The sequence below is a fragment of the Lepidochelys olivacea genome (assembly GCF_965140295.1).
Source record: "Lepidochelys olivacea isolate rLepOli2 genome assembly, chromosome: 2".
NCBI classification, from domain to species: domain Eukaryota; kingdom Metazoa; phylum Chordata; order Testudines; family Cheloniidae; genus Lepidochelys; species Lepidochelys olivacea.
In genome coordinates, this window is record NC_140412.1 from 196,287,634 (window position 1) to 196,299,958 (window position 12,325).

Consider the following 12,325-nt stretch of genomic DNA (forward strand, 5'->3'; position numbering starts at 1 on the left):
AATATAGTTAGTGTTGTGACCTTTGTCAAATATTGATGTCATTATGCGCCATGTCAAGCTTTTTTTAAATTGCTTGTTTACTTTTTTGATGTCTTTTTCATTTACTCAGTGTCATTACTCCATGAACAAGGCAGCTTCTTTCCTGGGGATTGGCACGCAGAATGTTTACTTCATCACAACAGATGAAAGGTAAGGAAACGGAGCCATTGCCATGGTCTGATCCTTTTAAAATGCAGTAGTGCTGTAAGTAAGTAACCTATTTGAACATAACTGAAAAAGTTTTAAATCTGTGTCCCTTAGAGGTAAGATGATACCTGAGGAACTGGAGAAACAAGTCCAGCGGGCCAGGAAAGAGGTGAGAGGTGGGGAGAGAGCGAGTATGCAGGCTGCGCGCTTGTGCATTTGAATGAAGGAAAGGGGAATAAGAGTGAGCGAAAGTTACAATAGGGCAGTTCATATACACATGTTCTTATGCGTGCAACCTGCTTGCCACAAATTGTTCAGTAAGTCAGGAATTCCGGGGGATATGCTGTACAAGGCAATTAACGTTTCCCAAGGCCTTTGCTCGTGTTAATCATGAGATCAAGTAATGCTGCTCTGAAGGACTCTCGTACATCTTTTCCGCTCACAATATTCCGTTTGCCCTCAAGCCTTCGTAAATTGACATGATGAATGCATTGCTTTAAACTGTTGCTGCTTTCTTGATTTATAATGTAACAATCTTAACTGTAGCAAAAGCTATAAGAGAAGAATCAGCAAATATTAGGAAGTATGTGCAATAAAGGCCTGTTGTCTTAGCATGTAGTATCACATTCCACCCCGCTCACGGCAGTGACAGGGATCAGAGACTCCATCCAGTGTTTATGTTCCTCCAGGGATCCTGACATCCAGGAAGATGGGTGGGGGTAGCATTTGCAGGGATAGGGTAATGCACTGTGGGATGTATTTTGCTGCTCCTTTGAGCAGCAGCAAAGTGTGTGCCGACAGTTTGCCAGTTAGTGCTTGTTACTGACAGTAGCTTATGAACTCGCTAGCTTGGGGGCTACAACATGACTCCTAAGATGCAGATCATCTCTCCTTGGGTTGGCTACCTGGGCCTTCCTCTATGCACCCAACTTGTGCATCAAAGCAGTAAGGGCTGGGATTGAGCCCTTAGTTCTCAATCTGGGAATCGCATACAGACAGCTGGTGTGTCATCTAGGATGTTAATGTGCTGGACCACACACAATGGGGCTGACACTTACACCTACTTTGCAATGAAGTCAGAAGTGACAGTCCCAACCTGCCTTGCACCATCCTGCCTTGCACACTGAGTAAATGAAAAAGACACTGAGCTTTCAATAAGGGCTGACTTACAGGTATATCCTTAACCAAAAACTGACAGTTATTTCCCCACTGTGTACCATATTTAGTTGACTGACTACTGATTTATTGTGGGCTTAATTGTATAGCAAAACAAATTCCTCCTCCTTCCCCCCTCCCCTCTCCCAGACAGCTGAAGGAGAAGAGCTACACTTCACTCATTTTGAGCAGGTAGGAGAAAGCAGAAGTGAAAATAAAACTGGGCAACTAAAAAGTAATACATTAGCTGGGCTAATAGGGAAAAATTCCTTGCTCAGGTAAGAAAAGGACTTTCCTTTCTTGGCCTGTGAATGAACTGTTGATAGATATTTTTTTTTTGGGATGATTTTAAAGAAAAGCACCTAAAATAAGAGTGGGCTAAATCCATTTGTTTTGCACTGATTTTTATAGAAAAGAAAACCTTTTCCTTATTAAAAATGTTCTGGTTACAGATTTTCTTTCTTTGATGTTTATTATTGTTTCATTTGCCTTGAAATGGGAATGACAAGCACTTTGAAAGGTTCTCTCATTTCAGTTTAGGTTCTGTAAGTACCTCTCTCCTTGATTAAATGCCATTTTCTACTTTTTCCACAGCAATATGTCTCGGTGAATTGCAGTAAATATTCTTATCACACCAGAGGACTATTTTTTCCAATTCTGCAGTGGTGGAACTGCATGAGTGTTCTATAAAGCATAACAAAGAGACAAAGTGGGTGAGGTAATATCTTCTGTTGGACCAGCTTCTGTTGGTGAGAGAGACAAGCTTCCATAGAGTCCAGACATGAAGAAGAGCATTGTGTAAGCTTGAAAACTTGTCTCTCACCAACAACAGTTGGTTCAAAAAAAGATATGATCTTACCCACCTTGTCTATCTAATATCCTGGGACTAACACTGCATAAGGCATAATAGACAAAAACCCTAGGCCTCTTTACTAACAAGATACAACTAGACCTGGAACTTAAAGCAAAAAGGAAAAAAACTCAGAAAAGAGGATTTGCTTAAATATAGCGGCAAGCAGAATAAAAACATGCTTCCCTTACTTACTAAAAATGTTATGGTCGTTATCAAGAATTCATAGAGGACCCAATCCTGTTGGCCTAATTCTGGCAAACCCCTTGTTGGCTTCAGTGGGAGTTTTGGCTTTGCCTGTTCGTTTACTGTGGGAGCAGACCAGTAGGGATTCTTTAATTATTTTTTGTTAAATGTAATCAGTACATAGAGTTATTGCCATGGCGGAAGTGTTGCTTCACTGGGTACTTTAGTTTCAGGCTCTTTTGTTGTGTTTCAGATTAGTTGACTTGTTTTAGACTGTGAGAGGAATGAACAAAAGTTCAGAGGGACATTACAGATTGAGATTTTTGTGAACATATGGGCCTGAGTCTCATTTACACTAAGGCCACTTTACACTGCTCTGGAAGTGTAAGTAAAATTGACTCCCCCCGCAAGGCCCTTTGACATGGTTAGGTGTAAGGTTGTTTTAGTGTAATTGTGAATGAAGCCTATATGTCTTCAATAGATGTTTAAAAGTAAGTGATTGATCTGGATTTCATTCGAAATAAAACATCACATTGCCAGATTGTCAACTGCTATAAATTGAAATGAATGGAGCTGCGCTGATTTACATCAGCTGAGGATCTGGCCCTAAAAATAAATCGGAGAGAGGTCCCTCTTGTTAGCCTAAAATTAAACATGTAGTTGATGAAATCCCAAATTCAACAGTTTAATATCAGTTTGGGCATGACCTTGAGTGGTGCAGAGGACTAACCGCTCCCATTGACCTGAGAATTCCATCGCTCAGTGCTGCTTGAGATGAATTTAGCTTCTCTAAGTAATTGCAAACCTGGTTGCATGTGCAAGTCTCACTGACATCAGTAAGAGCTACAAGCTTGTATCGGAAGGGCAGAATTCCGCCTACTATTGTAATCACCCTGCTAGGATTAACTAAAAAGGAAAACTTTTGCCGCTGAGGCCAAAAGGGAAAGAGAATTGCCAGAGACCTCAAAGCTGCCAAAGGTTTCACTACTCAATCTATCTAATCTGTCTGAGAGAGAGATGGAAGAAGATCTCACTATATGTTTAACCACTGCCTATAATCCTTACTATTTTTAGAAGAGTAGGACAGACACAGTGACTTGCTGTGGGCCACTGACATTCGGGTTAGTGATAATTGTTCCAGCTTTAGAATATGCTGGCACCTGCTAAGGCAGAAAATGTTACCAAGCTCAGTCTACCTCTGCACTAAGCAGGGTGAAGAATACAAACACTGCAAGGTAATGCAGGTGGGATCCCCTGAGAGATGAGGAGTCACTTCCTTGCCTGATAGTTGAGCTAATGGTGCCGTCAGTATTCGGCAGAACTGCAGCAAACACAGTAGTGTGAGGGAAAGGATTGTGAAATGACAATTAGAGTGAAAAAAGAGAGATGTCAACTATCCAGCATGCTTTCATCTTTACAGGGCTCAGAACTGTCAAAATATAGTCTGCATCTAGTGGCTTCCAGCCCATAACCATATGTCATCCAGGAATGCTGGTTTTTGAAAGTCAGCACTTTAAAATACAGTACCTCATATGTTAGCCTTTTACTGCTGAGAAACTAAAATGTAGACACTGTTATGCCTGCCCTATTTTTCTAGACCTCGTTATATTTTAGCTCAGCATGCATATTAGAGGATGTGAACAGTGCAAATGACATTTCTTTGTTTTGGATCATTTCACAGGGGGCAGCACCATTTCTGGTCTGTGCCACAGCTGGTACAACTGTGTTGGGAGCATTTGATCCTCTGGATAAAATAGCTGATATCTGTGAAAAACATGGCCTTTGGCTGCATGTGGATGTAAGTTAGTTTATATACCATGTAGTTTGTTAGTATTGCTTCAGCATTGTTGATGCTTTCTTCAGCAGCTGCGATATTTCCATGCACTCAGAAATTAGACAGGAGTTTAATTCCATTTGCCATTCTTTGCATGTGCAGCAGAAATGCAGCCACTTTCTCTGCTAAGTTCTGCCTGCTGAAAACCAGCAAAGAAGTGGGTTTTGAAACCTGGTCAAAGTCTTTTTGCAGATTGCCAGATTGTACTTTAAGAATGCTTCTAAACCGCCTCCCACTCCTTCCTCCCACCCAAAAGACACAACAAAACCCGATGCAGTTTTTGAAGAGGAGAATTGTATAGAAATATTCCTTCAAATTCTTTCAACTTCTTCATATGGGCTGGATATAGCATAATTACTGTTAGTTGGGTCAAAGTCAAATGTTCCCAGTGAGACTAGCAAGACTTGTAGTCAACGAGTTTATAGTTGTCTAAATGAGAGCAAAATCTGCATTAATCGCAATAACTGATGGCTGTCGCACATTCGTGGATTTGGCTTTCCTGTTGACCCACTTAAACTTTCCTGGGCTGCTCAGAATAAAATGTTCTCTAACCCTTTTTTTCATTGTATGATAAGGTTTTAATCTTATACAAGTGAAAGTTTGGAAAGTTGAATTTATCATCTCTGTCTGGAGTAACCATTGAGTTACTGGTATGAACACGAAGAGTTAATTTTTTAAAATGATTTAATCTAAAATTAAATCTTGTAGCCCAGATTCTGCTTATTAATTACACTAGTATAAATCCAGAATAACTTGACTGAAGTCTATGGAATTACTCAGGATTTATACCGATGTAGTCAGAGGAAAATCTGGACCTGGGTCTATATGGAAGATTTAATTTTGTTTGTTTTGATTTTGAACACTTTAAGATTTTTGCAATGGCAATGACCTGAGTTTTAAATACAAACTTTTTTTATATTTAACCTGATCATGCTTCTAATTGAGTCAGTGAGTTTTGCCATTGATTTGATGGATTGGCCCTATTCATTTTAATAGAAGTGCTGGAGAAATAGCATGGTTAGGGCATTGCTTTATTAAATCTAATATTTTTCATCTGATAATTGTCCTAGGCCTGTGGTTCCTAAATTGCAGTCTGAGGAGGACTTGCTAGTGGCCTGCAGAGAGCTGGCTTTTCTTGTTTCCAGCTGATAAATCATATTAAGAAGCTAAAAATAATAATTTAATATTAGGAAAATTTTACTTTTCCGTGTGTACAATTGCTGTAGTTGCCTCAGGGATCTTACTTGATTTCCAGAGGAAGGGGAGGTGTCCTGCACGATTATGAATGGGAGGCTATTTGGTGAGCACGGCAACTTTGCTATTAAGATGTGGCCCACATTATGAAAAAGTTTGAGAATTCTTACTGTAGGCTGATAGTGGGGCTTTGGTTTATTTACGCTTTTAGTGGTAGGTATTTGTGTGTGCATGTAGAGGGGTTGTAACCCTATATTTTTAATTTGTATAGCCATATATATCTATTCAAGCTCAGAATTGTGGAGTGGTTACTCTTGTAACTGCAGAAAAGAACTCAAGTGATATTTGTAATATGATCAGTGATGAATATAAGAAAGAGAAAACAAGTAAACACAGGAACTTGTAATTCAGAAATAATCTTTAGGAGTCATGGTGATCAGAGGCCATTCTGAAAAGAAACAGCAACCCCATGTACACTAAAAATAGCGTTTGAACGCTAAAAGCCTAGTTCTGTGCTGATTTATGCATTGTGCAGTCCAGTGGTTATCAAGAGAACACCTAATATGGCCCTGTTTATAGTTTTGAAAAAATAAAGAACAATTAAAATCAAATGATTTTGAGTAGATGTAAGTGCTCTATACAGCAGGGCCATAGTCTGATGTCAGTTACACTGGTGTGAATCAGTCACGCCATTGGCTTCAATCCCAAGAGCTATTCACCATGCTGTCTAAAATTGAAGTCAGTAGAGTTATTCCAGATTTACACAGGTATAACTCAGTTCCAAATCTTACCCTGTGTCAAACAATACTAGGGAAACTACGTATTCATTAGATTTCCTTCTCCAAATATAAAAAAAATCACAACACTTTAAATTACAAGTTTGTGTTTGTGGATGCAGAACTTTTTGTGGTTTTTGTGTGTGTTTCTTTTTTTTAAAGAGTTATGCTGTATTTCAAGAGTTAACTTGTTGATTATGAAATGCAGGGCCTTATGTGATGATTTTTGTCTGTATTGTCTAAAGAGGAACTCTGAATAAAAATGAAAAGCTCAGTTTGTTATCACACACATAATTAAAGTTGTATTGTCTTAGAACCTGATCTGACTTCCACTGAATTAATGGGAGCTTTTTTGATGACTTGAATGGGTGTCGGATCAGTCCCCTAGCCAATGAGTGGGCATTTAGCATAAATGAAGTTTATTTGCAGCTCTTCCACAGAATTGCTGTGTGATCTTGGGAAACTCAGTGAACCTCCTTGTACTTCCTTTCCCATTTGTAAAATTGGAATAATAACTATTAATAGTTACAGGGAAGTTGTGGGACTTTGAGATTCACAGCTGGAGTATTATTATTGAAATTTGATTCCTTCCTGTATGAGAAAAAGAGTAGTCCAGTGGTGAGGGCACTAGCCTAGGACTTGGGAGACCTGCGTTTAATTCACTATTTTGCTGCAGACTTACTGTATGATCTGAGAGGCAAGTCAGTTATTTCCTTGGAGCCTCAGTTCCCCATCTGTAAAATGGGAATAATAGCACTTTCCTACTTCACGGGTTTTCTGAGGATACATACATAAGACTGTATGGTACTCTCATACTGCCGTAGAGTGAGCCATATAAGTGCCTGTAAGACATGATTTTAACCTTTCATTCCCTGGTGTGCCTTCACTGTTCCTATCTCCCAGTTATGACAGATACCATTTCTAGCCTTTTGCCTCTGAAACAGATACTGATATAGATAAATTATAGACCACCTGATGCAACTTACCTCCGTGCAGCTGCTCCTATGAATACTTGCATTTCCCATACTTGCGTCTTGAAAACCTGGATCCGGTATTTCTACTTTATTACACTTATAGAAATTGTGGATGCTCAGTACTTCTCAGGATCCAGTCTTGGCATTTCCTTTTTGCGGACTTCAGTAAGAGGAAGGCACTGTGCAGATGTGGGTTGTTCAGGCATCAGCACACAGCTGTGCCAGTGCACCTCAGCCCCTAATTTAATAGTATGCCGGGACTGAGACCTCTCCTAGGGTGAGGCTAAATACAGTGTCTGGGGACCAGACTGAAACTACTACGTCTAGGTCACTTGCTATGACCTAAAGTTATGTTTTAAATCAGGTCTTCATAAGTGAAATGCTACCACAGTGTGTTAATCCTCTGAGTAATCTAATTGTATGAATTTGTCCATTTTTGGAGCTGAGCAAGTGCCCGGTGACTTGAATCAGGTCAAGATTTCACCCTTAGCGTGAAATTCACATTTCCCTGAAAAAATTGGGCCAAGGTAGGATATAGGGGCCTCAGAATCTCCCCTTCCCCCAACATACAGGTATAGCACCTAGAGCTATCTTTGGGCTCTAGTAGCGGCCATAGCTCAGTGTGCCCCACCCCTGTGTGGGATTCATTGCTAATGAATCTAGATAATTTGATGACCCACGGACCACACCCCTACCTCTCTTCTAGTCCACCCACAATCCCCTGAGCATTCTTGTTGAGCGGAGAAACATTTTGCTTGGCTCTTCAACATGAAGGGGGCTGTGGAATCCTTCTAAATGGCCTTTCTGGTTTCTGGCCTCATACAGCAGAACAGCAGTGGTTCCACTTCTTTTGATCATTCCAGAGCTGTGCAGGGATGGGAACCGAACTTTCAATCAGTAACAGCAATCCTATCACATGGCTTTTGGCCTAACTTCCAGTCAGTAACAGTATATCCATCGTATAACAATTGCTTCATAAATATGTATAAAAACCATTTTATTTGCATTACCCATTCAGAAAAAATATTGATCTTTAATAGGACTCTTCTGTGAGGCTTTCTGAAATTTTCCACAAAATTTTGTTTGTTTTTTTTTAGTTCCTGGAAAAATGTTTCCAATTTAGGCAGAAATCCCTGCCAGGTACATTTTAACACAAACATTCTGCATATGCGTTTTTAAATCACTTGGGTGCAAGTTCTGCAATGGATTCTGCATGGGTGGGTCCCTGTACCTGTGTGGATCCCTGCTTAAGTCCCTGCTCTGCACAAGCATGGGTTCTGCCAGACTGGAGCTCTTTGCAAGATCAATGCCTTCAACACGGAGCCCTTTTCTTTTATTACTAGTAATAATTTCTTACAAAAGGCTTTGAGCACATTATGTGATGTGTGCCCCACAATCTCCCTTTCCATGCATAGCTGCATGGAAACTCTTCATTAATGTCTGAGACTTATAGATTCATTGCAGCTATTAGGTAGTTGGAGTCCAATCCTGCTCATGTTGAATCAATGTTAAAAATTCCATTGATTTCAGTAAAATAACGAGGAGTCCTGTGGCACCTTAAAGACTAACAAATTTATTTGGGCATAAGCTTTTGTGGGTAAAAACCCCACTTCTTCAGATGCATGGAGTGAAAATTAGAACTGGACTCCTTGTTGTTTTTGTGGATATAGACTAACACTGCTACCCCTCTGATAATGGATTTCAGTGATGCAACATCAGACCCTAGGTGCTGCTGTCACATGCTTGCAGACGTTGTATTCCATAGTAAAAGTCAGTGGTCCAAATTTTGGGCTTGACTCTGCAACTTACATAGAGTAGCCTTTACTTGAGAGAGTATTGTCACTGAGGTCAATGGCACTACTCATGTAAGTGCTACAGAGAGCGAGTGAACAAGATTTGCAGATTTGGGCTCTCTTAGACACCAGTGCAACCAACTTGATTTCAACATGGTTACATTGATGTCACTGAGTATACAATTAGGCACCATGAGCAAGGATCACACACATTTAAAACAGAGTATTGCTTTCGAATAAGATGGATTATTGAGGCTTTATAAAATAATGCAGTGGGAATACTTATAGAGCATTAGAATATACAAATAACATTGTCTTGGTTATGTAAATATCTCAACAGGCATCTTGGGGTGGCTCAGCTTTGATGTCAAGGAAGCATCGCAAGCTTCTGCATGGCATTCACAGGTAAATAGTTTAATGGCTTATGGGAACACCTAGGAAGGGCGTTAATTGGGAAGGGGCACTGCTTAAGAATCTCTTTGGGGTTTGTATGTCCAAAGTATTGTTTTAATTGAAGAGACCACAGAATTTGTAGGTGGGGGCAGGGGGGAAGATTCAGAAATCTGTTATAGGCATTTGTACTATATATGGGTATTTTTCACTATTTACAGTTGTGATTATAGGGTAATCATTTGTTTTTTTCCTCTTTCCTCAATTCCCCAGGGCTGATTCTGTTGCCTGGAATCCCCATAAAATGTTGATGGCAGGAATCCAGTGCTGTGCTCTTCTGGTGAAAGACAACTCTGTAAGTCCTCCTGTTATCTTTTAAATGCAACTTTAAAGTTGGGGTCTGTCATTGCTGTATTATGGAAGTGGAGATAATTAGAAAGCAATTGCAAGTTATTTTTACTACACTCTCCGATGCAAAGTAGGGACTTGTAAAAAATGTATACAATGTCACAAAGGACAAATAATGATATGGGACCAAATTCACCCATGACACTAAACTCAACAGAGTTATACCAGGGTTGAATTTTCACGTGGTGTTCCTGTAACTTATTTGCTTTAGATCATGAAGTAAGCTGCTCAGTCACTCAGATGCAGGATGAAGTGGTCTCCAGCATTTGGAGACTGATCTTGCTCCCATCAAAGTCCATGGCAAAACTCTCATCCATTTGGATGGGAGCAGTATTTAGTCTTTAGGTGGCATTCATTAAACAGTTAGGGCTAAATATTTCCTTCCTTTGCACTAAATTTTAGGTCGACTTGCAACCACTGCTCCTTTGCCTCTCCCCATTGTTCACTGCATTGTGCTGGTGTGTTTCTTTCATCCCTTCCATATCTTCCATATGATTTGGTGACTTCTCTGTCTGCCTGTCCCGGTGATGTGCTATGCTGCATAAAAATCAGCTGGACTTAGTTGGTGCTGTCACAGATTGACAGGAGGTGCTGTGTTCAGCAGAGTTACTTCAGCACGTTGCACTAGTGCATCAGCAGGATAGGTAGATGGAAAAGAGATGGCTCACCGGTATTTCTGGGGAGGTATAGGTGGGCAATACTTCTCCTGTTTCTGCTTGCATACACTGATAGAGTGAAATAAGTTTCATTTTTCCCGTCATGAATTAATCACTCTCTTCTCCTGAGTAACCTTCCCAGGAATTAGCATTTACAGTAACTCCTCACTTAACGTTGTAGTTATGGTCCTGAAAAATGCGACTTTAAGTGAAACGATGTTAAGCTAATCCAGTTTCCCCATAAGAATGAATGTAAATGCGGGGGGTTAGGTTCCAGAGAGAGAGAGAGAGAGAGAGAATTTTTGCCATACAGTACAGTACTATAGTTGGGAGGTGCCCCTGCCTTACCCCACACAGGCATAGCCCACTGGCACTGGAGACAATGAGGCAGGCAAGGAGGCTGAAGGTGCTGTAGGCTAGGAGAAGCACGTCACACAACAGCAGCGGCAGCTTCCCCTACTCTGCAAGCACCAGGGGCCGGGGACTTAACTCTTGGCCCGCCCACTCCACCTCTTCCCCCAAGCCCCCACCCTTAACCCACCTCTTCTCCCCTCCCCCTTTACTCTCCATGTGGCGTCCTCGCTCCTCCCCCCTCCCTCCCCTGACTCCTGCCCACGGGCAATCAGCTGGCTTGCGGTGTTCTGGAGGGAGGGGGGAGGAGCGAGGGCTCAGTGCGCAGGCTCCCCCGCCCTCCCCTGCTTCCGGAACGCTGCAAGCCAGCTGATTGCAGCAGGCAGGAGGCTGGGGATGGAGGGAGAGGCGTGCCACATCCTTGCTCCTCCCACCTCCCTCCTGCCCACAGCAATCAGCTGGCATGCAATGTTTAGGGGACAGGAGGGTGGGGGGAGGAGTGAGGACTCTGCACAGCCTTCCCTCCCCTGCCTCCTGCCCATGGCAATCAGCTGGTTTGTGGCATTCGGGAGGCAGGGGAGAGAGGGGAAACTTGTGCGCTCGCTCCTCCCCGCTCCCTCCAGAACGCCACAAGCCAGCTGATTGCCACGGGCAGGAGGCGGGGGTAGGTGGGGGAAGGCGCTGATTCGCAGGGTCTGCCGGAGGGTGGGTGCCGCTGTAGGGAGGGTGGTGTAGGGGAGCTGATGTGGGGCTGCCAGCTGTGGACTAAGCAGGCAGCCAAACAACGTTATAGCGAAGCATTGCACAACTTTAAATGGAGCATGTTTATGGAGCATGTTCTGTAATTTAGCAGGGATGTAAGATCGAAACAACATTAAGCGAGAGGACGTAAAGCAGGGAGTTACTGTACTCCAAGTAGATAGGACTACTTTTTAAACACCTGCTGTGTCTGTAGTCTGACGGATTCAATTATGAAGCTGTTCAGTTCTGGTGATAGCAATTTCTTCTTCGAGTGATTGCTCATGTATTCCACAATAGGTGTGCGTGCTTGCCACATGCACCAGTGCCGGAAGTTTTCCCCCTAGCAGTAACCATGGGAGGGGGGCGCCCCCCGCAGCCCCTGGAGTGGCGCCTGCCTGGCACGGTATAAGGGGAGCTGCAAGCTCCCCCCACCCTCAGTTCCTTCTTGCCGCCAGTGAAGGTGCATCGGAACTGCTGTACTCCTGCTTTGCTGTAGCTCGTCCCCAGAACTGTTCGTTCGTTCGTTCAGTGTTAGTACCTGTAGTTAGTTAGCTGTTTATTTAGTTTAGTTAGTCAGTGAGCCCAGGCCGTGGCATGGTCCGCGCCCTGGGGTTTAAGTCGTGCAGCTCTTGTAGGTATTCAATGCCAAGAAGTGACCTGCCCGCAGACTGTTTGCGCTGCTTGGGAGAAACCCATATCAGCGAAAGGTGCCAGGTGGCCCGGGACAAGATTTGCAAGTTGTTTAAGCCTCGGACCTAAAGAGAAAGGGTCGAGGGAACGTTCCCGACCGATCACTGCCCAGCAATTGCTCGGGGCAGAGTCCAGGTGGAT

General features: G+C 42.5%; 1 protein-coding gene across 4 annotated transcripts in view; it reads left to right on the plus strand.

Moving 5' to 3' along the window:
• Nucleotides 1-12,325, plus strand: part of GADL1 (glutamate decarboxylase like 1) — a 244,067-nt gene that overhangs the window by 36,105 nt on the left and 195,637 nt on the right. For 3 of the 4 annotated variants that reach the window (XM_084621579.1, XM_084621580.1, XM_084621577.1), the window contains exons 7-12: nucleotides 110-189; nucleotides 301-355; nucleotides 1,492-1,533; nucleotides 4,059-4,175; nucleotides 9,289-9,353; nucleotides 9,612-9,693. In XM_084621579.1, the coding sequence (XP_084477705.1) occupies nucleotides 110-189; nucleotides 301-355; nucleotides 1,492-1,533; nucleotides 4,059-4,175; nucleotides 9,289-9,353; nucleotides 9,612-9,693 (441 nt within the window). The remainder of the gene's footprint in view (nucleotides 1-109; nucleotides 190-300; nucleotides 356-1,491; nucleotides 1,534-4,058; nucleotides 4,176-9,288; nucleotides 9,354-9,611; nucleotides 9,694-12,325) is intronic. The other variant, XM_084621578.1, reaches the window with a different exon arrangement.